At 41.0% G+C, this 26,958-nt stretch overlaps 1 protein-coding gene across 1 annotated transcript in view; it reads right to left on the bottom strand.

Moving 5' to 3' along the window:
* Positions 1-26,958, bottom strand: part of Mei1 (meiotic double-stranded break formation protein 1) — an 87,639-nt gene that overhangs the window by 12,369 nt on the left and 48,312 nt on the right. The window contains exons 19-24 of the mRNA XM_020168163.2: positions 23,411-23,558; positions 16,559-16,834; positions 8,685-8,850; positions 6,878-6,976; positions 4,434-4,544; positions 965-1,125 (exon numbers count right to left, since the gene is read on the bottom strand). Of these exons, the coding sequence (XP_020023752.2) occupies positions 965-1,125; positions 4,434-4,544; positions 6,878-6,976; positions 8,685-8,850; positions 16,559-16,834; positions 23,411-23,558 (961 nt within the window). The remainder of the gene's footprint in view (positions 1-964; positions 1,126-4,433; positions 4,545-6,877; positions 6,977-8,684; positions 8,851-16,558; positions 16,835-23,410; positions 23,559-26,958) is intronic.

Here is a 26,958-nt window from a genome sequence, read left to right as displayed (position 1 = left end):
GAGAGCACCTGCTTAGCAAGTGCAAGACTCTGAGTTCAAACCCCAAATTTACCCAAAGGTAAATAAATAAATAAAGCAAAAAAAAAAAAAAGTATGAAGATGTCAAAGAGCCACAGCTGACTGGGAGAAGAGCAAAGTGGGAGAAGGACAGAGTATAGGGAAAAAGGGTAGAGATGGGCAGGAGGTAAGGCTACAGGCCAGGCCAAGTGCAGAGAAGAAAAGCTGCAGAGAACAAAAGTGAGGACAGATTGTGACAGGACATGCAGCAGAGGGAAGAGGCTAGAGGCCACAAAGTGGTTTTAAAAAAACACATCAGTAATGAGGACCAATGCTCAGGTCTGGGATAGGGCAGAGGAGATAGTTAAGAAATAGGTTAATTGACTAAGTGCAAGCTGAGAGCCAGAACAGAGACAAGGACCAGGTGCAGGTTGGGTATGAGTGGGGCCAACATCCTCACAGAAAAAAGCAGGAAAGGATTCTGTCCCAAATCTACTGGCCCCTGTCTCTCCGTCCAGTCTGACCTATTCTATTCACCCCCATGCTCTAGTCACACCTCACCACTCTTCAAATATGTACCCCACGTCCTAAATTTGTGCAGCTCCATGCCTTTGCTCATACTGTGCTCTTCACCTGAAGTGCTTTCCCCACTATGTTTGCTGGGTACAATCTTACTTACTTTAAGACTTTGCAGGGCAAATGCTGTATTCATTTTTTTCCTCTGTGCTAGGAATTAGCCTAGATGTAGGCAATCCATGTGTATTAAAAGTATCACTTAGAACCAACCTGACAACTATCTTGGGATGTTTTCCTCACTTTGTAAGTAAGGAAAGTGAAATTCAGAGTAGTTAAATACCTTGCCAAGGTCACAGAGCTAAAATGCCACAGAGCTGGTGTCAGAACTCAGGATTTTCATCACTTCTTTGACTGCCATCTCATGTTCAAAACCATTGAATTAGACACTTACCTGCAAACTGCCATCATGCTGCTGGGCAGAGAAGGAGGCAGTGAGCAGCCAGGCAGAACAGAGCAGTGCGGTCCCAGGACAGCCCACCTCTGTCCATGTGAGCACCAGCATTTTCTCCAGAAGCTCTATTAGGGCAGTGTTGCTCAGGAGCACAGCAGCTGCTGCAGGTTAGAGGCAGGGAAGGGGCCACATAGTTACACAGGAGCCCCAGTTCATTGCCTCCATGGTACTCAGCCCCTGGTGGAGCTTCAAGCATACAAAAACAAACACAGGGATCAATGTGAGGCCCTAAGGGTCCTAACATTGTTGCAGAGCCACATGTTATCAGAACCTGAGATGACTTATGACACCAGCCACACACAACCCCGAAGTTGTTTTTGTTTGTTTGTTTGTTTTGTTTTTTAGTAGTCCTAGAATTTGAACTCAGGGCCTTGAGCTTGCTAGGCAGTGCTCTGTCACTTCAGTCACATCCCCAGCCCCCTAGTTTTGTTTTTTATTTATTTATTGTTAGCATATATTAATTACACAAGGGGGTTTCATTGTGATACTTCCATAGATATGCACACTATACCTTGAACAAGTTTACCCCTTTATTATACTCCCTTAGCCTCACTCTTTTCCCCTTTCACAAACAGCAGTGAGTTTCATTATGCTCTCTCTCTCTGTTTTTAATATTCTTCCAAAGTTTCTTTTTTTTATCTTTTATTTTTATTTATTTTTTAAATTTTTATTGTTTTATTATTCATATGTGCATACAATGCTTGGGTCATTTCTACCCCCTGCCCCCACCCCCTCCCTTACCACCCACTCCCCCCTCCCTCTCCCCCCTCAACCCCTCAATACCTGGCAAAAACTATTTTGCCCTTATCTCTAATTTTGTTGAAGAGAGAGTATAAGCAATAATAGGAAGGAACAAGGGTTTTTGCTAGTTGAGATAAGGATAGCTATACAGAGAATTGACTCACATTAATTTCCTGTGCACGTGTGTTACCCTCTAGGTTAATTCTTTTTGATCTAACCTTTTCTCTAGTTCCTGTTCTCCTTCTCCTATTGGCCTCAGTTGCTTTTAAGGTATCTGCTTTAGTTTCTCTGCGTTAAGGGCAACAAATGCTAGCTAGTTTTTTAGGTGTCTTACCTATCCTCACACCTCCCTTGTGTGCTCTTGCTTTTATCATGTGCTCAAAGTCCAATCCCCTTGTTGTGTTTGCCCTTGATCTAATGTCCACATATGAGGGAGAACATACGATTTTTGGTCTTTTGGGCCAGGCTAACCTCACTCAGAATGATGTTCTCCAATTCCATCCATTTACCAGCAAATGATAACATTTCGTTCTTCTTCATGGCTGCATAAAATTCCACTGTGTACACTGTGTATAGATACCACATTTTCTTTCTTTTTTTTTCCTTTTTCTTTTATTATTTATATGTGCATACAAGGCTTGGTTCATTTTTCCCCCCTGCCCCCACCCCCTCCCTTACCACCCACTCCGCCCCCTTCTTCTCCCCCCCACCCCCTCAATACCCAGCAGAAACTATTTTGCCCTTATTTCTAATTTTGTTGTAGAGAGAGTATAAGCAATAACAGGAAGGGACAAGGGTTTTTGCTGGTTGAGATAAGGATAGCTATACAGGGCATTGACTCACATTGATTTCCTGTGCGTGGGTGATACCTTCTAGGTTAATTCTTTTTGATCTAACCTTTTCTCTAGTACCTGTTCCCCTTTTCCTATTGGCCTCAGTTGCTTTTAAGGTATCTGCTTTAGTTTCTCTGCATTAAGGGCAACAAATGCTAGCTAGTTTTTTAGGTGTCTTACCTATCCTCACACCTCCCTTGTGTGCTCTCGCTTTTATCATGTGCTCATAGTCTAATCCCATTGTTGTGTTTGCCCTTGATCTAATGTCCACATATGAGGGAGAACATACGATTTTTGGTCTTTTGGGCCAGGCTAACCTCACTCAGAATGATGTTCTCCAATTCCATCCATTTACCAGCGAATGATAACATTTTGTTCTTCTTCATGGCTGCATAAAATTCCATTGTGTATAGATACCACATTTTCTTAATCCATTCGTCAGTGGTGGGGCATCTTGGCTGTTTCCATAACTTGGCTATTGTGAATAGTGCCGCAATAAACATGGGTGTGCAGGTGCCTCTGGAGTAACCTGTGTCACTGTCTTTTGGGTATATCCCCAAGAGTGGTATTGCTGGATCAAATGGTAGATCGATGTCTAGCTTTTTAAGTAGCCTCCAAATTTTTTTCCAGAGTGGTTGTACTAGTCTACATTCCCACCAAAAATGTAAGAGGGTTCCTTTTTCCCCGCATCCTCGCCAACACCTGGTGGTGGTGGTGTTGCTGATGATGGCTATTCTAACAGGGGTGAGGTGGAATCTTAGTGTGGTTTTAATTTGCATTTCCTTTGTTGCTAGAGATGGTGAGCATTTTTTCATGTGTTTTTTGGCCATTTGAATTTCTTCTTTTGAGAAAGTTCTGTTTAGTTCACTTGCCCATTTCTTTATTGGTTCATTAGTTTTGGGAGAATTTAGTTTTTTAAGTTCCCTGTATATTCTGGTTATCAGTCCTTTGTCTGATGTGTAGCTGGCAAATATTTTCCCCCACTCTGTGGGTGTTCTCTTCAGTTTAGAGACCATTTCTTTTGATGAACAGAAGCTTTTTAGTTTTATGAAGTCCCATTTATCTATGCTATCTCTTAGTTGCCGTGCTGCTGGGGTTCCGTTGAGAAAGTTCTTACCTATACCTACTAACTCCAGAGTATTTCCTATTCTTTCCTGTATCAACTTTAGAGTTTGTGGTCTGATATTAAGATCCTTGATCCATTTTCTCTCTCTCTCTCTCTCTCTCTCTCTCTCTCTCTATATATATATATATATATATATATATATATATATATATATAATACACACACACACACACACATATTTTTGCACTTTGATCCTGTTCACCCCCAATATCTTCATATCTTCTCCTTTCCCCCTCCCACTGATCCCCATCCCCAGACAGTACCTCTTATGCTCATGGCCCAGTATTATTAATATTATCACCATCATTTTTGGTCTAGATTCTGTATATGAGCAAAAACATGCATATTTGGCTTTTTGAGCTTGGCTTATCTCACTCAACCTGATGAACTCCAGTTGTTTATTTATTTATTTGTTTGTTTATTTATTTTCTTGTGGTACTGGTGTTTGAACTCACCGCCTACACTTTGAGCCAGTCCACCAACCCTTTTTTGTGTTGGGGTTTTTTGAGATAGGGTCTTGCAAATTGTCTGCCCAGGCTGGCTTCAAACTGAGATCCTCCTGAGTAGCTAGGATTATAGCTGTGAGCCACTGGCGTACGGCCAGTTATTTTTTTAAGATAAAAAAACTGAGAGAAGGAAGGGCCCTTAGAGCAAAGAGTCCTGACACTGCCCACTCTTCTCTTCACTATGCCTGTCTGGGCTCCTGTACCTCTCTTCTGACTGCTGGGTGTGGTCTGATGAAGGCTCCAGTACAGGAAGTTGAAGGAGGGCTGCAGGATGTCCACATCAGTAGGGCCGCACCTCCCACACAGTTTGCTCACTGCAAGAAACCAGAGTCCCTAGGTGGCTTATTGCACAGCATTTCATGGCTTAAAGGCACACCAACACTCACCCTTCTCACAGATGATAGCCTGAAACTGGCTAATTTCAGGTGTTTGTCTTGGGAAACAAACACAAACTAAGTGTACCTAACATTACAGTCAATGGAAAGAAACACAGTGACAAACTTGAAGGCATGTTCACACACACCCCCATCTAGACAAATCACAAGAAGCTCACAGAAAGACTGTAGCCAGAACAGACTACTTGTTTCAGAAGAAACTGAGTTGAGCTGGTTAAGGGCATCCTCTAACTATATGTATACCATCACAGATGTCAGGACGCAAGGGTCTGCAGAGGCCATCTAGGCCAACCTGCCACCTTAGCAGGAGTCCTTTCTCCATAAGAACATCTAGCCTCCTGAGGAACTCTGTGATAATGACAGATGTACAGATCCCTGCACTTGCCACATATTCATTCTCCCTCTCCCTCTGTCCTTCCCTCCCCCCATTCTCTATTATATTTTTGTGTTTGTTTTTTTGATTTGGCAGCACTGGGGTTTGAACTCAGGGCCTCAAGCTTGAGCCACTCCACCAGTCCTCTCTTGTTGTTTTTTGAGACAGGGTCTCACTATGTAGCCCAGGCTAGCCTCAAATTTGAGCTCAACCTCTTGAGTGCTGAGATTGCAGGCATGCCTGCACTATCACACCAGTGGCCATATTCTCTTTTTTGTATCACCTCCCTCTGGCTAATTCCTTAACTTCCATTCAGCAATCAACATTCAGTTTGAGACCACCCTGGGGTACATAGTGAGACCCTGTCTCAAAAACAAAACAAACAAATAAAAAAGAGTAACTCAAAGTTCACCTCCCCTGTGAAGCCTCTATAACCTCTCAAGATGGGATACCTTTTTAATTGACCTGAGGAACAATTCCATTTGAAATGTACTGAAGTTATAATTTCTAGGTTTTTTTCTCTTTATTTTTCTTGCAATGCTTGAAATGTCTAACTATGAAAAAGGCAATTGGGAGATATTATGCATGTTGTTTTTAAAAAAGGTGTTCTTTTTATTTGACTGACAATTCATTTTATACTACATAATAAAATTTCCACAAGGCATCTTATGGGGAAAGAATAAAAAAAAGAAATGGGATGCCTCCTCTTCTGTATTTCCCACCTTTCAACAGAGCAGTTATTACTCTAAAGAGAAGACATGTATAGAACATGTCCCTTTCCTCATGAAAACTGCCACTCCTTTCTCCCACTATGAAACCTGCCTAAGTCTCTGTTCACTTCTGGCAGCCACACCACACTGAACTGACTTGGCTTTTGGTCAACTGAACAAGTAGGTCTCCACCCCCAAAACACTTTCCTCTTCTCCCAGTGCTCTCCAATAGAAGTATTCAAGAATTACAAGTAACTATTACATTTCACGTGCAGGTTTCAGCCTTATCAGAGGTCCTCCTAAAGGCTGATTTTGTGACATACAGATCTTGCTCTAGCTTGGTGTTAGCCTTGACATGATAGTAATAACCAGCACCAGGTAAAGGCAGGTTCTGTAGAAGTCCCCAGAAGACCTTTCTGAGCCTGACACAGATCTCTTGAGGAGCCTGGGCTCTGGACAGGGAAAGCTACTCACATTCTCAGCTGTGGTCAGAGGACCTAAGTCCATAGACACTGAAGACATGTCATTTTTCCTACTCATTTCAATCCACCCTCAACAATTCTTCCTGTGGGTGTTGCCTATGAAGTGGTGACTACATTCATGAGCAATGAAAGGTCTCAATGAGATCTGGAGTACAGGTAGGAAATACCCTTAAGAGAACTGTGAACTGAGTCATTAGAACTGAGTCAGTGTGGGATGAGGTAGAGAGCTGAACTGTGCCAGGAAACAAAACATGAATTGACAAAGACAGTATCTGCCAAAGGCCTACGACATGCCAAGCACTGTGTGGCATTCCACATCTATCAGATCGGGTATTCCCATCTCATCTCTGTATCAGGGAAGCATCATTATTTTACCCATGAGGAGTCTAGATTTTGTACAAGCAAGGTGATTGTCCAACATTACACAGCTACTATGCAAAGGTCTTTCTGACTCCAGAGCTCATGCCTATCACATGCTGAATTTTGGGGTATGGAGATCCTCCCAAATACTCCTTGAGAACAAGCAGAGGGGAGCCCCAAAAGGTCTCTCAGCAAGAAGTCTCTGGGGACAGACTGACCTAATAGCTTCTTCCAAAAGGATCAAGGAAGAAACACCAGCAATACTGAATGAGCACCACTATATGTCAGTCCTGAGCCCTTGGGAACTGTCTGAAGCAGCCAAGGTACCTTGGTGAAGGAGTTTCATAGCCATGCTGTCCAGTTCTTGTTCTGACTTGTTCCTCAGCTGTACCAAGGACAGGAGGCTCAGCAGTAGTGGCAGGTTCCCTGAATATGAAGAATAGGAATGGCTGATCAGGGAGTCTGAACTCAAGAGCACCCAAAGGTCAGACGCCCCTCCCTGCTATAAATAGCCCTGAACAGGGGGTACATAGGCTGTCTATTTCCAAATGAATCAGGTGGTTTATTGGAATTTACCTCTACTTCCTGCCTCCATCCTTCCTTATGAGATACAGGGATAGCTGATATACTGAATGTGGACTCTGGATTAGTATTAGGAATTCATTATTTCACTTAAGTCCATTAAAAATATGTGAAACTGGGTGTGGTAGCACCTACCAGTAATCCTGGCTACTTGGGAGGTAGAGGCCAGGAGGATTGAAAGTTTGAGGTTAGCCTGGGCAAAGTTAAACACTATCTTAAAAACCAAATAAAAACAAAGGGGGGTAATCTAAGTAGTCAAGCATTTGCCTAGCAAGTGTGAGGCCTTGGGTTCAATCCCCAGTACCAAAAACAAACAAAAATAAGCAAATAAGCCCTCCTCCCAAAACAAACAAACATGAAGCAGAGATTATTGTTCCTATTTTGCAGTTAAAAATTGAGGCTCACAGTGGCTGAGGGACTTCTATCACTCTGCTAATAAAGGGAAGAGTGCTATTATTTGAGTGTTTGTGACCCCCTCCCCAAATTCCTTTCCTGAAATTCTAACCCCCAATGTGATGCTATTAGGAAGGGGGCCTTCAGAAGTTGATTAGGTCATACTTGAAAGCAGAGCCCCAATAAATGGGATTACAGACTCCAAAGAACTCTTCCTTTGCCCCTTTTGTTATATGAGGACACAGTAAGAAGATGTTTATGAACCAGGAAGTGAGTCCTCACTAGACACCAAATCTTCTGGTACCTTGGATTTCCTAGCTTCTAGAGCTGTTAGGAATAAATTTCTGTTGTTTATAAGCTACCCAGTCTATGGTATTCTGTTATAATAGCAAACAGACTAAGACGGCCAGGCCTTGAACCCAAATCTGAATCTGGTTCCCATGTATATCCTCTATATCTTGTGGTTCTTAAGCAGTATTATCATTTAGATGTGTCTTGTTCTTCCCTGAAAAGGAAGGACTCAGCTCTTTCAGATGCCCTTAAATCTATCTCCAAACCCCAGTCCTCAGCCAGAACTGAAGCAAGTAAGCCATGGATCTCCTCCTACTTTCTCTTGATAGATCAGAAATTTAGTTTTAAAAAAATTCAGCCTCTCTAAAAATAGGAAAGACAAACCAACCCCAATTTTCATTCTGCTCATACAGTACCAAACATTAAGCTTCCTTGACTCCAGGGGTCCCATTCCAGATTTGGCAACTATCCTCCTGCATCTCACTGGGAACTTCTAACACATTATAGATCCACCGCCCTCCTGGGGCCCTGCTGGCTCTCCAACCTCCCCCAGATTTTCCACTTTCTTCTTCCCACTGGGGGCTGCCACTCTTGTGATGAACAGCTCTGAGAACATGCTGCACAGGGTGGGGACATGCATAAATACATCAAACACACCCACTCATATTAAACACACACCTGCACACACACACACACACACACACACACACACACACATACAACTAGCATGCTGTGCCACATTGACCTAACTTTTCTTTCATAGCAAAACCCTTGATTCTCTCTCCTAGAGCAGACCTCACCAGGACAGAGCTGCCCACTCTTGGCTGGACTTTAGGTCAAAATATGCCCAAGGCATCTGAAGACTGACCTTCAGAAGGGGAGGCCCCGTGCTCCACCAGCAGTTGCTGTAGGATGAGCAGGAAGTGGCCTCGGACGAGACTGCCCACTTGGATATCTTCATTCTTCCTCAAGAAGTTCCTCAGGACAATCAGTACCTTGTAGGCAATGTCTACTGGGCTGGAATAGACAAGGTCCTGAGCAGGGAAGAAGAAGCTAGATCTCAGAGGGCATCACAGCTAGGGTCAGGTAGACAACGAAGAAGACAGGGGCAGGAAAAGTGCCTAGGATAATAGTGTCACAGAATTTGAGTGAGCTGTCACTCAGCTCCTATTTTGTACCAAAGGCTCTGCTAGGTGCTCTGACTATTTACACATCCTGAAAGAACAAGCTCATACTATTAAGTCAATCCCAAATGTAAATGAATGGAGGCTCAGAGAGATTACATAATTTGCCCAAAGTAACATAAGCAGTAACTGACACCAAGGATGTGAATGTACGTCTCTGAACTCCAAACCCTTTCCAAGGTTCCTACCTCTTGCAAATGAAAATATTAGTCAGTAAGAGGTTGTTTTCAGGACAGGAAACCTAAGTGTACCTTAAGGGAGAAAAGAAGGAGAGAGGATAGAGATGTCACAGGCCAGGGAAAGGATAGGCTGGGACAGATTCAGAGCACAGGAAGGGAAATGAGGGACAGGTCAGGCTTCTTCTCTGCCATGGCATCTGTCTATCCCTGCCCCAGGCTGAAAAAACTTTGGGTTTAGAAAACAGAAAAGGACATTGCTTTTTGTTTTACTTTCAGAGTTATTTTAATGAGCGTATGTTAAAGACAAAACCAGTCAGAAGCTGCTCCAGTGGCTGTCCTACTGATAGCTCCTGGCATCTACCAGCTCAAACAAGCCAATTCCTTTGGACAGGCTAATGTATCAGGCCAGTTAGGACTGGGTGCTACAAATCCAAGGTCACACACAGACTCTCTCTCTCCAGAGAGGACAAATCCTGACACAAAAAGACATGACTACAGGGCACTCAGTCAGACAAATCCTGATGTTCTGGCCATTAGTCTAGCAGGGAAGGATGAGAACACAAGGGCATTTGGCTTAGCTTTTCACAAACCTCCACAGTTACTAAAGAAACAAGTATAATATTAGTACCAACTGCTCAGTTAGGGCCTAATAATGTCAGGTGCTGTGTTGTGTGTATACACTAGCTGTACATTTTTTTATACATTGTTTCTATCTTCACAATAACTCTTCTAATTAGGTATTAGCCCAATTTTTCTTTTCTTTTTTTTTTAACAAAGCAGATTTATTAAGGTAAAATCTAGATTTTATCAAAACCAAATTGATCATAAAGTAATAATACATTCCCAAAATATAGCTTGACCAAGTAGCTAAGTACAGCCCAATTTTTCAGATGAAGAAAATAAGGCAGATTATTAGTTTGCCTAACAAGAAAGTAGTAGAGTTGTAAATTATATTACACTGTGAGTTCATGAAGGGAAGGGATGAGGAGGGGGCAGGGGGAAGGGAGGAGAAATGACCCAAACATTGTATACACATATGAATAAAATAAAAAACAAGGGGGAAGGGATAAGATCTCCTTTGTCTTTCACTTTGTAGGGACTCAGAAAACATCTCTGGGAAGAGAAGATCACAAAATTAAAGGGTTACAGATAATCTGGATCATTTCAGAGCCAGGCAGGGTTGTGCACTCCTGCAATCCCAGCACTCAAGGTTGAGGCAAGAGGATCTTGAATTTGATACTGGCCTGGGCTACATAAGTGAGTTTCAGGTCAGCCTGGGTTATATAACAAGACCCTGTCTCAAAAACCAAACAGGGCTGGTGGAGTAGCTCAAGTGGTAGGACACCTGCCTAGCAAGCATGAGGCCCTGAATTCAAACCCTGGTACCACCAAAAAAAAAAAAAAGAAAGAAAGAAAGAAAAGAAAAAGTACAGCAAAAAACAAACAACAACAAATCTAGATCATTTCATTCAACTTATACTTCATAGAGTGTGAGGCTGAAACCTGAGGTAGGAGTGATTTGCCCAAAGTCATGGAGCCCAAAGTCAAACCAGTTTCCTTGGTCCCTCTCTTTCACTGGCCTATTCCTGCCTCACTGCCAAAAGTTGGTTCCTTAGAAAACTGAGTTAAAGAATTTTAAAGAACAGAAAGGAAAGGGGCTAGTTGGTTTTTGGTGGTCATAATGAATGCTGGGGGAAGGTGTGCATCCCATCACATGGGTCAGTAAGAAGGTACTGGGTAGAACTATGGCCCACAGTGCATCTTCTGCTATCCACAGCAGTTCAGACTCTCTTAGGGCTGGACCTATTGAGATGACTTGCCCAAGCAAGGAACAACCAAAGCTTTCTGTGACATCACTGTTTTTCACATCTAAACATCCTACATAAAAGACCACCCATTGATAAGAGTGGCAATTAACAGCTTTGTTTTCAACTGCTAATTACCCATATCAAAAACAGAAATTGGTACCAACACATATTTTTAGACTTTTTCCCCTCCTATGGCTAGAAGCTGGGGAGAAATGGTACAAATTATATATATGAACAGACAAGAAACTTGTTCCTTGCTGTTCTTTTTGACCACTGATGTTTCTAGGATATAATACAGTGAAACTCATTAACTTTGGGCTCCAGTTATGGCCATAACACTTATTAGCTATATGACCTTGGGCAATCCAATTGGCCTCTCTGGGAGATGAGCATTCTTCATCTTGTCCAGAGTCAGAGTCAATGACTAGTAATTGATAGCCTACTGTGTGCAGTGTTACTATTTACTATCTCCTTCACCCTAATGTTATCTCCATTTCATATGTGAAAAAAGTGAAGATCAGAGAAGTTTCCATCTTCCTATACCTCTAAACAGCATCCAGTTCTGAAGGCAGCTCCTTCCTGTTGAGTTCTAGATCAGAGGAAATAGAAGGCTCCTCTCCTCCAGGAAGGAGAGACAAGGACGATGATACATATTCAAGGACAAGGAGTGGACCACTAGGATAAAAATGTGGCACCGACTCCAGCTTCCTGGGAATATGGACTCTAAGGATTTAGTCTTCTGAAAAGCACTTTCTTTTTTTTTTTGCCTTACTTCTTTTCAGTACTTATTTTCTGTGCAACTGGTGGCTTAGGACAGCCTTCAGCCAGCGCCCAGACTGATAAAGAAAACTTAAGATAAGAGCTCCATTTTATTTTTATTAAAATTTTTTTTTCTATCTATCTATCTATCTATCTATCTATCTATCTATCTATCTATCTATCTATTTATGCTGGGGATTGAACCCAGGGTCTCATTCAGCCTAACTAAGCATGTGCTCTACCACTGAGCTACATTCCCAGCCCAATGAACTCCATTTTACATAGAATTGTCAAATAAATGGTTGACATTATGAGACCAAAGTAAGAGTAGTCAGAGGTGTGACAGAGATTTGAGTAATTACCATACAGACAGGAGGTAATCAGACCCAGGGAGACTGCACTAGTGAAGACAGTCTAGAACAGAATTTTGAGGAACACAAACTTTCAAGAGCTAGCCAGAGTACAGAAACTACGTGACTGAGAAGGAGCATGGAGAAAAGAAGGGAAAATCAAGAGGAGACATAATTAAAACCAAGAGTGTGCTTGGGGAGATACCCAAAAGACTGTTACTCCAGAGGCACCTGCACATCCATGTTTATTGCGGCACTATTCACAATAGCCAAGTTATGGAAACAGCCAAGATGCCCCACCACTGATGAATGGATTAAGAAAATGTGGTATCTATACACAATGGAATTTTATGCAGCCATGAAGAAGAACAAAATGTTATCATTTGCTGGTAAATGGATGGAATTGGAGAACATCATTCTGAGTGAGGTTAGCCTGGCCCAAAAGACCAAAAATCGTATGTTCTCCCTCATATGTGGACATTAGATCAAGGGCAAACACAATAAGGGGATTGGACTTTGAGCACATGATAAAAGTGAGAGCACACAAGGGAGGGGTGAGGATAGGTAAGACACCTAAAAAACTAGCTAGCATTTGTTGCCCTTAACGCAGAGAAACTAAAGCAGATACCTTAAAGCAACTGAGGCCAATAGGAAAAGGGGAACAGGAACTAGAGAAAAGGTTAGATCAAAAAGAATTAACCTAGAAGGTAACACACACACACAGGAAATCAATGTGAGTCAATGCCCTGTATAGCTATCCTTATCTCAACCAGCAAAAACCCTTGTTCCTTCCTATTATTGCTTATACTCTCTCTACAACAAAATTAGAAATAAAGGCAAAATAGTTTCTGCTGGGTATTGGTAGGGGGAGAGGGAGGGGGGGAGTGGGTGGTAAGGGAGGGGGTGGGGGCAGGGGGGAGAAATGACCCAAGCATTGTATGCACATATGAATAATAAAAGAAAAATGAAAAAAAAAATAAAAAAAATAAAACCAAGAGTATGTTACTAAAAAGGAAGTAGACAGTCATCAATATCAACAGGTCATGTAAGATAAGAACCAAAAAGTCCATGGTAATTAAACACAAAGACATCCTTGCTGATCCTGGTGAGAACAATTTGAAGGAATAGTAGGGACTGAAGCCAAAGGGTGGAAGAATGAATGAAACAGGTGAAAATTTGGGGGACAATTACTTTCTAGGAGTTGTTTTGTAATTGTTGTATTGTTTGTTTTCTTTTGGCAGCACGAGGGGTTGAACTCAGAGCTTTGCATTTGCTGAGCAGGCAAATGCCACACCTCCTGCCCTACTTCTAGGAGTTGGGCTATGAAGGGGAAGGAAATGAAAGTGGAAAGAGTGAGAGGGCAGGGGCCAGTGAGCTTCTGGGTTAGGGTGGAAAACATGCACAGCAACTTGAGAATAAATCTGGCAGGGCTCACACTCCTTCTATCATGACCATAGGCTGCACTTACGATTTGAGATTCATTTTGGTGTCATCATTCTTTGATTCCCTCCCTCTTGTGATAATTTCTAGGTCCCTACAAGGTGACAGACATGAAACAACGTCTATGATTTCCTCAAGGCAAATGACTGACCACATCCAAATCATTTTTGTATTCCCATTTTTAGTGCCTGGTAAGTACCAAATCAACATAGGATAAATGAAAAAGCAAGAGACTGAATTGAAGGCTGCCTAAACCTGTTCCTCTTCTATTTTTCTCAGCCTCATCTCTGTGATGTGTCCTCCAAGCTCCAAGACCACATCAGACCACCCAGGTCCCTGAATTACAGTAAGTACTTTCATGCTGCTATGCTAGCCCGGAAGGATTCTCCCCACAATGCTTTCCACTTGTCAAATCTTTTTAAAAATTAATTTATTTATTTTTGCAATGCTAGTAATCAAACCCAGGGCCTTGCACACACTGTACCACTGAACTACATCCCCAATCCCTCACTTGTCAAATCTTTTTAAGAATCAGCATATGACACTTTTTTGCCTTCCTGTCACCCAAGTATTCTGCTCAACTTTATAGTACAGTGGTTATGGTTTATTGTGTTTGGTTCCTTAACAAAGATGTTAGTCAGTGGTAAATTCCAATTCTCTGTCTCTCACATGTTCAAACCACTCTTCCATTACAACGAACACTAACTCAGGGTTGGTTTCTCTCTTGTTAAGAGTTAGCTTTGGAAATGACCCAAGCCTTGTATGCACATATGAATAATAAAAAAAAAAAAGTAAGCACAGCAAACTAAACTGGAGGTGTGGCTCAAGTGGCAGAGCGACTGTGTTCAAACCCCAGTACTACCAAAAAAATAAATTAAAATTAAAAAAAAAAAAAAGAGTTAGCTTTGTTAGGCACCTACAATCCCAGCACTCAGGAGGCTGAGACAGGAGGATCATGAGTTTGAGGCCAGCCTGAGATTTTTGAGACTCTATCTCAAAAAAACTAGGGGTGGGGGAAAGAGAGAGAGAAAAAGAGAGAGAGAGAAAGAGAGAGAGAGAGAGGCAGAGAGAGAGAGACCAAGAACTTAGAGAGCTTGGTTGGAAAGAACATTGGAACATTAAATAGGGAGTAAAATTTGTGTTTTAATCACAACTTTTCTGACATCAGAAAATCTCTCTAAATCTATTTCTTCATCTGTTTAAAAAATAACATACTCTCGTTAGTATCTCTCTGAGGATGCAGTTTTTTGAGAGACTTAGATCTGTTCAGACCCCTAATTCAATGGGTTAGTAAATATTTATAAGCACCCAAGCCAACCACAGTTGTACACATCTGTAATCCCAGATACTGGGGAGGCTGAAGCAGGAGGATCTCAAGTTCAAGGTCAGCCTGGGTAATACAACAAAACCCTGTCTCAAAACCAAGTAAAAAAATAATTCATAAGCTCCTACTGTGTGTGAGGAACTAACCCAGAATACTTCATCTGGCAAAGAAAACCTAGTATCTTAGCTCTATCCACTGCTACTCTCCCTGATACCCCAATTTGCCTCCTCCCTTGTGCACATTTTAACCCATCCCTTCTCTACTCTTCCTCCTCCAAGGAAGAATTTGAGCTAAAGCATGAACACAAGCTAACATATCTGTGACTTTACAAGACAACAGATCTCAGGGATGGGACGCTAAGATTTTAGTCTGAGTAGGGAGCAATATGTGAATATGGACAGATACAGATAATAATGACATGGGGCAATGAAAAGCTGGTGCATAATTACTGGCAAAGGCACTCCAGTAGAATCATAAAATCATATTTGTTGATGGCAGCATCATAGGATTCCCATTCTTCTTTAAGGAGCTGTGTTATCTTCCCTGGGCTGGTGGTGCTGAGTGGATAAACTGGCATTGAAAGCAGTTGCTCTAAATGGAATGTCTCCTACACTGATAGACTGCAATCAGTTTGGGACCTGCTGCTAGCAATCTCTAACTCAATGCAAAGTGTGAAATGTGCAAATAATTTCCTTTTTGAAAAGCTATATAAATTATAGCTGTTACCTCTATAATAATCTCACTCTGATTAGTTTTCCAATGTTCTCTCTTGAGTGGAAGGAGAAAAGGGTGGAGTTAAAGCCAGTGTGTTAGAAGTTGCAGACAATAGACTGAGCAAGGTAGCTCATGCCTTTAATTGAAGCTACTCAGGATTAGAAGGATCACTGTTGGAAGTCAGGGGTTGATGTTAGTGAGACCCCCCCATCTCATTCGATAAGCTGGGCATGGTAGTGTACAATCCTAATCCCAGCTATGTGGGAATCTGTAGGTAGGAGGATCTCAGTCTAAGATTGACCCAGGCAAAAATGTGAGACCCTATCTGAAAAATAACTAAAGCAAAAAAGGGCTATGGGTATAGCTCAAGTGGTAGAGTGCCTGCTTAGCAAACATCAGGCCCTGAGTTCAAACCCCAGTATTGCCAACAAAAAAAAGAAAAAAGAAGTTGCAGACATAGGCAATCTACCTTATCTAACTGATCAACTTGATGGGAATTACAGTAATGTCTTGCATTATAAAAAAAAAACTAGGGTTTCTAACAATTCTAGATATGCCTAAGGGACTGTGTCACACGTGTAATATCATGTGAGTATAGTCATAGAAGAAAAAAGAAAAATTTTTCAAACAGACATTTCCATCTACATGTCCTAGGATCTTCTTTACATTAAACCCTTCTTAGCAGAATCTTCTTGAGAAAGAGGACAGAAAGGTGAAAGAGAATGGTGACTGAGATCTACATTTTATAATTACATCCTCTGGGAAGTACAGCCACATTTGTCTCAGTGAATAGACCTCTATCAACTTAAAAAAAGGTATGAATTTGCAGAAACTAGGCACCTACAAGCAGAAAGGACCTCCCATTCACATGTAGATAGCAATAAGTCTAGAGGTAGGTAGAAGCAACTGTGGGTGCCTCTTGACCTCAGTAAACTGGTTCACAGAGACAGAAGGCCTGCCATCTCTGAATGAGTGGTCACCTACCAGCAAAATGAGCAGAATGCTGGGGCTGCTCCTGAGCATCTGGAACATGGCTGCTAAGCTGGCAGGAAGGGTGGGCTGCCCAGCAGAAGGGACATCATCCAGTTCCTCATAGCTGCTCTCTTCCCAGGAGAACCAAAGTTCCAGGACACGGTGCCCAAACCTACTCATCAGTTCTGGATACACCAGGAAGAACTTGAGCAGGAGAGGGTGATGGGTGTAAACCAAGTGCAGGTCTGAAATGCCCTCTAGGAATTTTCTGATTGCACTGACCACAGTCTGGAGGCAAAAGAAAGAAAGGAGCTAAACACACTTTGCTCAGGACCTGAGACCCCAACATAACCAAGATACAACTGGGGAAAATGTACTGGCATCTCAGTATTCCAGGATCATCCCAAGGTGCTCTGGTGAGAAAACCCCACAGTGCTCCTGTAGGGACATTTGATAATGTCTGAAGACAATTTTTTATTACGTTTACTTGGAGAATGCTACTGGCCTCTAGTGGAGAGACAGCAGGGATGCTGCTAAATTTCCTACAATATACAGCAACGATTTCACAGGAAAAAAAAATGCAATGCAAAATATTAGTTGTGCTGAGGTTGAGAAACCCAGCTCTATGATGATATTATAATGTGTTATAAATGTCAGTGTACTTGTCTACTTCCCATACTAAACTGAAAGCTTGAGAGCAGGAACACCTAGCATAGGGCCTGGCTCAGAAGAGGTAAATCAGAAGTGTGTTGAATCATTTATTAATCCTTCAAAACCTACCTCTTTCCAATGTATGTATACAACATTCAAATTCCTTAGAATGCTATCGTGATGGTTAATCTTGACTGCCAACTTCATTGGATTGAGAAGTACCTAGATTAGTAAAGCATACCTGGGTGTGCCTGTGAGGGCATTTCCAGAGAACATTAACAAAGGGGGAGGGGCACCCTACATATGTGGCACCACCACATAGGCTAAGAGCCCACATGGAATAAAAGGGGAAAAAAGAATACCAGTTAGTATAGGCATTCTCTCTCTTTGCTTCATGGCCACCAAGATGTGAGTTTCTCTGCTCTGTCATGATGGACTGAAATCTCTGAAACCATGAACCAAAAAAAAAAACCTTCCTCCCTTAAGTTGTTTTCCCAGGTATTTTGTCACAGTGATGAAATTCTGACTAACATAACTATTCTAAAAGTTTTACACTTTGGCTTTTTCATTTAGGTCTTTGATCCATTTGAGTTAATTTTTGTATAAGAAGTATAAGGTAAGAGTTCAACTCCATTCTTTTACATGTGTATACCCAGATTTCCCTGCAAATTTATTGACTATTATTAGTCTCTATATTGCTCTATATTGTTCACACTTATGCCAGTACCATACTATCTTGATTACTTTTTAAGTTTTAAAATTAATAAATGTGAGTTTTCCAAGTTTGTTTGTTTTTTGTTTGGTTTTTTTTTTTTTTTTTTTTTTTTGCAGTGCTGGGGCTCAAACACCTAGGGCCTTGCACATGCCAGGCAAGCACTCTCCTACTGAGCTACATCCCAAGACCCTGAGTCCTGCAACTTTGTTCCTCATTTTCAAGACTGTTTTGGCTAATTTGAGTCCCTTTCATTTCCCTATGAATTTTGCAACCAGTTTGTCCACTTCTGAAAACAAAGGTGGGTGAGGGGCAGCTGCAATTTTAATAGGGATTGCACACAATCTATAGATCAATTTGGGGAGTACTGCCACCTTAATACTATTATGTCATAATTCACAAACACAAATGTCTATTTATTTAGGTCTTTAATTTCATAAAATATTAAAGAAATGTAGTAAAGCTTTGAAAATTTCATCATTCAAGTCCATATATATAGATATATATATAGATGTATATTTATATATATATTTTGCAGTTCTGGGTTTGAACTCAGGGCCTACACCTTAAGCCACTCCACCAGCCCTATTTTTGTGAAGGCTTTTTGGAGATAGGGTCTCACAAACTATTTGCCTGGGCTGGCTTTGAACTACAACCTCCTGACCTCTGCCTCCTGAGTAGCTAGGATTACAGGCGTAAGCTACTGGCACCCAGCTTTCAAGTCCTAATATTTTTAAAAAGTTTATTCCTTCTTAACTATTTAATTTCTTGATACTATTGTATAATGGAATTTCATTTTCAAGCATGTTTATTAAAGACTGAAATTAACCTTTTTAGCTCTTCTCCATATTCTCTCACACATAACTTAGCTAAAGCACATTAAACTGGGCTTCCTTCCTTGAATGGGTAGACTAGGTAACTTTCAATCTCCTTCTCCCACAACTAGAGATCAAACCTAGGGCATGGAGCATGTGAGCTGCATCTTCAGCACCAATTTTTCACTTCTGTGTCTTAGATCATGTTCTACTGTCAACCTAAAAGTTTTCCCCTCACTTCTTCCATCTCCTCTATGGAGCCTTTCCTGATGCCATAATCAGATACACTGTCTCCTGTGTGCTTTGATAGTTCTTGACTGATCTTCCACCTCCAGGAGACCACTCATTGCAGAAGTTGCATGCCTTGTACATCTTTTTGTATCTCCTGGCAAACTGCTGTTCTCAGAGGGCAGGGAAGTTGTTTGACTCATCCCATATTGACAGGGCCCCACATAGTACCAAGAACATGTCAAGTGGTCAATCCATTTTGACTGAGTTGCCAAAAGGTTAAGAGATAAATAAAAAATCATATGCAGAGTAGTATTCAAGGACTTAGGAAATGCTGATCAAAATGGAAGTTGCTGAGAACAAAGTATTACCAGGGATACAGAGGGCCTGATTCTCTAAATGTCCATCATCCCAGAGACATCTACACTCCACCTGCTGGAGGTTCTCATACACAATCAATGCATACCAACTCATCTTCACTGCTTCCCACAGAAGATCAAGGATTGTGAGAGTCAGAAAAAATCTCAAAGATGACACTTGCCTAAACTGTTCACTTCTGGTTGGTATGCCCTAGGCTCAGAAAGGGAAGCAGACATTTCTAGGAATGTGTAGAACATTGATGGTAGACCCTGAAGGTGAACCCAGGAGTCCTGTCTTTTAGTACAATTCATGTTTTCAAGATCACCCACCTGTATAAAAGACATTCACAGATAGAAAGCAGCAAGGTAGCCTTCTCATAGAAGATACTACTTGGGGAAGGCAAATTCAAAGACAGAGGCAAAAGAAAAGCCTTGAATGGGTAGACTAGGCCATCAGGTAAATCTCCTGAAGAGGTCCATAAGTGGTTCTAAGCCAGCCCCAAGGATAGTTTTGTTTTGTTTTTTAGTTTAGTTTACTTTAGTTTTGTTTTGTAGTACTAGGGATTGAACCCAGGAATTCTACAAAGACCTTATTCTTAGGAAATGCACCTTGAAGTATTTAATGGATAAAAGGGCATATCTAAAAATTGCCTGAAAATTATTTTTAAATGATGGGGTCTCTCAAACTATCTGCCTGGGGCTGGCTTCAAACCATGATCCTCCTGATCTCTGCCTCCCACGTAGCTAGAATTACAGGTATGAGCCACTGGCTCCCGGTCCAATAGTAAATTTTATGTTTAATCTCTACCAATTAATGGACTTGTGGATACATCTTAATTGGGGTCTTTGTTAAGCAACTATTTAATAGTCTTTAATAAGCAACTATTCTTCTACAGAGAGAGTTTTTTAGTCTTTATTTCCAGCAGGAGAATCAGGACCAAACAATGACTATTGACTCATGAGTCTGCTCTTCTCTCAACCAGACCACCAGAATATATTTCTAAGAGAAATAAAAAAAAGACTCAATTTCCAGTGTGTGTTTGGGGAAACTATCACAAAAAAAGCAGATGGAATGACTCAAGTGGTAAGAGTACCTGCTTAGAAAGGATGAGGCCTTGAGATCATACCTCAGTGCTGCCCCCCAAAAAATAGATAGATAGACAGATAGGAGTGGAATTGGGGAAAGAGAGAAAATGAAACGAGACAAAACTGTGAAAATAAAAGTAAAATTGAGTAAAAAAAATCAAGTTGTTATTATGTTTTGCCATTTATGCTTTTACGTAAAAATGTAAAACACAGGACAGGCAGAGTGGCTCAAGCGGTGAGAGCACCTGCCTAGCAAGCATAAGGTCCTGAGTTCAAACCCTAGTGCCATCAAAAAAAAATGTAAAACATATAAAACAATGTTGTGTAACATTTATGGATTCACACCTAAAAGCAGAAACCCCAAGTTCCACAAGCTCCACACTATCACCAGCACATGTGAAGAGTTCCTCCGAAATCCAGCCTTGCTGGATATGAGTCTTGAAGCCAGGACTATTCCTGTTGTTCCCTCATATGTCCTTTCCCCTGTTTACATCAATCACATCAGAAGCCCAGGCTTTCTGGTGATGTAGCTCAGTGGTAGAGCACTTGTCTAACATGCTCAAGCCCCTGGGTTCAATCCCAAGTACCAAAACAAAATCAACAACAGCAAAAACAAACCAGAAGCCCAGGATCATCCCCATATGGCTCAGAATAAGCCCTTTCCTGTTCTTGCCCTCTGGCACTCACTCAGGCAAATTCCCCATATTTTCAATCTCTTTGAATATTTCCTTCTCCTGTTACTTTGATTCTCTTCCAAAAACCTGCCTGGACTGCACCCTCTCAAGAAAAGGTATTTTCTCTCCGACCTCCCTAATTCAAAAACCTTGGCCTCTAAGTTCTCTGACTCCCTCCCTTCAAATCTCCAGTTGCTTCAGCCATTCATGCCCATGATCACATTCCTAGAGCTTGTCATTACCAATAACTGCAACCTCCCCAATAATCTCAGTTTCAAGCATCCCTCCTAACTTTGCAGCTGACTTTCTCTATTTAAATCCAACAATTCTTTGACCCACATCAGTACCAGAACCCTTAGAAACATCCTCTTATTCTCAACTCACAACTGATTCCTCAAGATGGTTCCCCCTTTACCAGGTGGGGAGGAGCACTTCTGTAATCCCAACACTCAGCAAGTGGAGGCAGGAGGATCATGACTTCAATGCAAGCCTGCTCTATATAGCAAAACCCTGTCTCAAAAAAAAAAAAAATGGCTTCACCCTCAAAATACATCCAGATCGAACACTTTACATTATCTTCTCTGCTGTCTCCTGCCTATATTACTGCTATAGCCTCCTCACTGTTTTCTGTGTTTCCATCTTTGCACCCATCAGTCTATCATCCTAGCAGACAAAGTGACTTGTGTCATTCAAGTTGTGTCACTCTAGTAGTAGGACTATATGAGATCCCAGGAGCAGTAAATTTAGAGAAAAAAAAATAATAAATGCAGTCAAAGACTGTGCCTCAGGGCCCTACAACACTTGGAAGTCAGAAGGTAGAGAAAGACACTGAGACAGAACTGCCAGAGAGGCCAGAGGAAAACCAGGCACACCGAGCATTCTAGATACCAAGTAAAGACAGTGTTTCAAAGAAAAGAGATATTGTTGCTAGATCAAGTAAGATGATTAAATATTTGGTGCTGGTTATAATCATGTGCTGATTATTGGTCATTTTGATAAGCATACTTTCACAGATGTGGTAGGAGTGAAAGTTTAACTGGCATAAGTTCAAGAGAAAAGAGGAGCTGGGCACCAGTGGTTCATGCCTATAAACCTAGCTAGTTGGGACACAGAGATCAGGAAGATCATGGTTTGAGGCCAGCCCAGGCAAATAGTTCAAGAAACCCCCATCTCCTAAAAAGCCATAACAAAATGAACCAGAGGTGTGACTCAAGCAGTAGAGCATCTGCACTGCAAGTGCAAAGTCCTGAGTAACCCCCGTCCCACAAAAAAAAAAGATATAGAAGAAAAAAGAGGACAGAAAAGCAGAACTTGTCACACTAGAAAGTCCAAACTCTATCAAAGACTTCTACAGTTGTGTCAAAAGGCCTAAGAATCTCTCAAGTAGGCTCCCATTGGCCAAAGACAGGACACAGTAAGCTCCAAAAGGATAGTAACTATATCTGATTAAAACACACCAGGCAGGTGATGGTGGCTCATGCCTGTAATCAGCTACTCAGGAGAAAGAGATCAGGAAGATCGCGGTTTGAAGCCAGACTGGGCAAATAGTTCACGAGACCCTATCTCAAAAAAAAAAAAAAAACTTCACAAAAAAAGGCTGGTGGAGTGGCTCAAGGTTTAGGCCCTGAGTTCAAACCCCAGCACTGCAAAAAAAAAAAAAAAAAAAAAAGTTGGTGGAATGGCTCAAGTGGTAGAGCCCTTACCTAGCAAGCCTGAGGCCCAGAGTTCAAATCCCAGTACCACCAAAAAAAAAAAAAAGTTCATAGCCAAGGAGCAGAAGCAATCTTCTATTAAATAAGTGAGAGACTGCATAATTAATCAGATGCCATCCTTGATTCCTAAGAGTTTTTAAAGAAGCTGGGCAGAGAAACTTGTATACACCCAACCACAACTATCACTATTAAAGTGATCCAAGATTAGCCTGATAAACAATGTTCAACAATCTGCTTTATTTGATAAATAATTGCCAAAAGGAGATATAATACCTCACAACTCTCTCCTCTACAAACCAGAGGTGGTATCAAGAAAAGAGCCTTGGGATCAGTCAAGCCTGATGTACAATCCTGGTTTCCCCATCAATTTACCATGAGAAAGTTACTTCCACTTCTGTCTCTATTTTCTAATCTATGAAAGGGACATAACAATCTCCCCACCAAAGACTGGTAAGAAAATAGCTAACTTATATAGGCTCTGTATGTGTCAGCACCCTCCTTCTCTCTGCTTCTCTCACTAACACCCCTACCGTGTGTCTCTCTGCCACCCTGTCTACCCATGTATCACGTTCTCCCAAGGAATATTAGCATAAATAGGTACATGAGGAGGAGAGCCCCAGTTCATACCTCATGCAGTGCACTGTCCTTGCCCTGGCAGATTGCAAGCAGATAGATGGAGGCTCTGCAGACCACTGGTGGAGGGAGCTCACCCTGGTCCTGCAGAGACAGGAGGAAGCTTTGCACAGCCACAAATAACTCTGCCTCTGGAACAAACCTGTTAACCAAGGAGACCTCAGTGAGAAAAGCAGAGTTACCAGGCCAGTGAACTCTCCTGTCTTGCCTGGCCACATCCTCCATCCTCCTTCACTGCCCTACTTCAACATGCCCACAGTCTAATGACACTGTGCACAAATAATGTGCTGTATAGACTTTCAAGCAATGTTATACGTGTATTTCACATAGATGCTTTGTGCAGGACCGTTAGGGGCCATAGACTCTTCTGGGGTTCAGGAGGGCATTCTTTGGCAGCCTGTCCACCTCTCTCTTCTTATATTTATTCTGAGTGGTAGAGGAAGGGGGTGTAGACTTATATACTGAAGGAAGATGGTGGGAGGGAAGGAGGCTGACTTTTCCTTTGAATTTTCTACCACAGATATGTCTTATCTATCAAAAAAATTAAAGATTTAGAAAGTGATAATACTAAATGCAGTATGGTATCACGGACTGTGTCCTGAGACAGAAAAAGGAACAGTAGAGGTAAAATTGGTGAGATCTGAATAAAGTTTAGTTAATAGTAGTGTAACAATGTTAGTTTCTTAGGTTTCTTTGTTTGTTTGGTGGTACTGAGGTTTGCACTCAGAGCTTTGTGCTTGCTAGGCAGGTACTGTACTGCTTGAGCCATACTTCCTAGTTTCTTAGTTTTGATAAATGTACCATGGTTATGTTAATATTAGAGGAAAATGGATGAGGAAGTATAAGAAAACTCTCTGTATTCCTTGAAACTTTTCTGTAAATCTAAAAAATTACTCCAAAATAAAATGTTTATTTAAAAAAATTAAAAACTGAGTGAAGTGGTACACATCTGTAATGCCAGCTACAAGAGATGTAGGTAGGAAGTTTGCAATCCAAGCCAGACCTGGGCAAAAACACAAGACCCTATCTGAAAAATAACTAAAGCAGAAAAGGGCTGGGAGTATGGATAAAGTGGTATAGCAGGCTGCCAAGTAAGGGCAAGGCCCTGAGTTCAAGTTCCAGTACCACCAAAATAAATAAATAATAAATAAATAGATAACAGCCATAGTATAAACAGTATGTAGCTACCAAAAGAATAAGGTAGTTCTATTGACACATGAACCATCATGAAATCATATCCAAGATACACTGTTAAGATAAAAAGCACATATCCCATTGCATATATTAAAAATAAGAAGTATATATGAGCTTATATATGCATAGACAAGTTCATGTAGGAACCTGATAACAGTTAACTCTAGCAGATAAATTTTAACTTTATACTCAATTATTTTAATTTTTACAGTACATATTCTTTTTTAAATAAGAAAAAATCTTTTAAGAAAGTCACATGTCAAGTAATGTTCAGCGAGGGTGCTAAGCACTCATATAGTTTTCAAAAATTGGAGGACTGGGAGATGTGGCTCAAATGGTAGGGTTCCTGCCTACTAAGAGTGAGACCCTGAGTTCAAACCCCAGTACCGCCAATAAAAAAAAAAGTCAGATGACTTGGTGCTGGAATAACTGTATAGCCATATGTGCACTATACATTAACTCAAAATAGACTATAAAACTAAAGTAAGAGCTAAAATTTTAAAAAGAAAAGATCTGTAAAAGAAAATATAAAAAGTAAATCTTTATAACCTTGTGGTAGAAAATGGTTTCCTTGAACTGGGGATGTAGGTCAGTGTGAAAGTACTTGCTTAAAATGTGCAAGGTCCTGGGATGTTTGAGTCCAGCACAGAAAAAGAAAGGGAAGAGAAGGGAGATGGAAGTTAGGGAAGGGAAAAGCACTTTTATTAGATACAACACAGAAAGCACAAATGATGAAAGAAAAAATAGATAAAATGGACTTTATCAAAATTTTTAAAATTTGTGCTTCAAAGGTTAACATCAAAAAAGTAAAAATGGGCTGGCACTGTGTCCCAAGTGGTAGAGTGCCTGCCTTGCAAGTGTGAGGACCTGAGTTCAAACACCATACCCCCCACCAAAAAAAAAAAAAGAAAAGAAAAGGCAGCCACCAAAATAAGAAAAAATACCTGCAAATCATATCTGTCTGATGACAAGTGACTTGTACCTAAAACACATAAAGAAGTCTTACAACTCAATGATAAGATAATCCAGTTAAAGAAAATAGTCAAAGAATCTAAATAGACATTTCTCAAAGATATACAAAATGGTCAATAAACACATGAAAGGGTGCTCAAATCAATATCATTAGTCATTAGGGAACTACAAATCAAAACCACAATGAAAAATCCAATTCATGTGCACTAGATGTCTATAGTCAAAACACTGACAATGACAAGTGTTAACAATCTGTAGGTGCCAGATACCAGTGGATCACACCTATATTCCTTGCTACTCAGGGCAGAGATTAGGAGGATTGTGGTTTGAAGCTAGCCTAGGCAAATAGTTTGTAAGACCCTTTCTCAAAAATACTCAACACAAAAAAGGGCTGGTGGAGTGGCTCAAGCAGTAAGGACCCTGCCTAGTAAGCATAAAGCCTTGAGTTCAAGCTCCCGTATTGAAGCCCCCCCCCCCCGCAAAAAAAGGATGCAGGGAACCCTAAAATGTTGCTGGTGGGATTACAAAATGGTGTAGCCAATTTGTAATATTGTCTGGATGCTCCTCAAAAAGTTAAACACAGAGCTATCATATGACTTCTCCTGTCTACTCATAGGTATATACACCCAAAGAACTGAAAACAGTACTCACAAATACATGTATACTGTGTAAGTTCCTGGTTTTTAAAAAGTCACTCAAAAGCAGAAAAGATTTATCAGCCATGCTAAGAGTGAAGAAGAACTCTGATCTTCAGAGACATTAATTTTGGCTAACTTAAGATTTTACATTAATTTTTACACGGTGTTTGATACTCAGGCAAAATAATGTGAAAGCATTCAGATTCAGTAGTTTAGTCCTGTACCATTTAAAACTGAAGATTTTGGGAAATGGTGGTAGCTGCTCTTCCATTCTGGGAATATTTTTTATGAAATGGAACCACTGACATATTCTGGATCACCCATACAGAAACTGATTTTATTCAGAAACAAGGTGTTCATCAAAGTAATTGCACACATTACCCAACACCATATTATACAGAACATTTGAAAGGAAATGCTGGTCTAGCATAGCATATTTGTAGACAAATCTCCAACAGGAGGAGGCCAACTTTTTTTTCCTTTTGAAAGTTCTAAGGGAGGGGGTGGGAGCAGGGGGGAGAAATGACCCAAGCCTTGTATGCACATATGAATAATAAAAAAAATAAAATAAAAAAAAGAAAGTTCTAAAAAAAAATACTTCATGAATCTGATTTTTTAAAATGTGCGTACCTTCTTACAATGCAATTGGGCATCTTTGGATTCTTGTGTGTGTGTGTGGACTGGGAGTTGAACTCAAGGCTTCCCACTTGCAAAGCAGGTGCTTTACTACTTGAGCCA

The sequence above is a fragment of the Castor canadensis genome, chromosome 8 (assembly GCF_047511655.1).
Source record: "Castor canadensis chromosome 8, mCasCan1.hap1v2, whole genome shotgun sequence".
Classification (NCBI taxonomy): Eukaryota; Metazoa; Chordata; class Mammalia; order Rodentia; family Castoridae; genus Castor; species Castor canadensis.
This window is presented reverse-complemented; position numbering and strand designations above follow the sequence as displayed.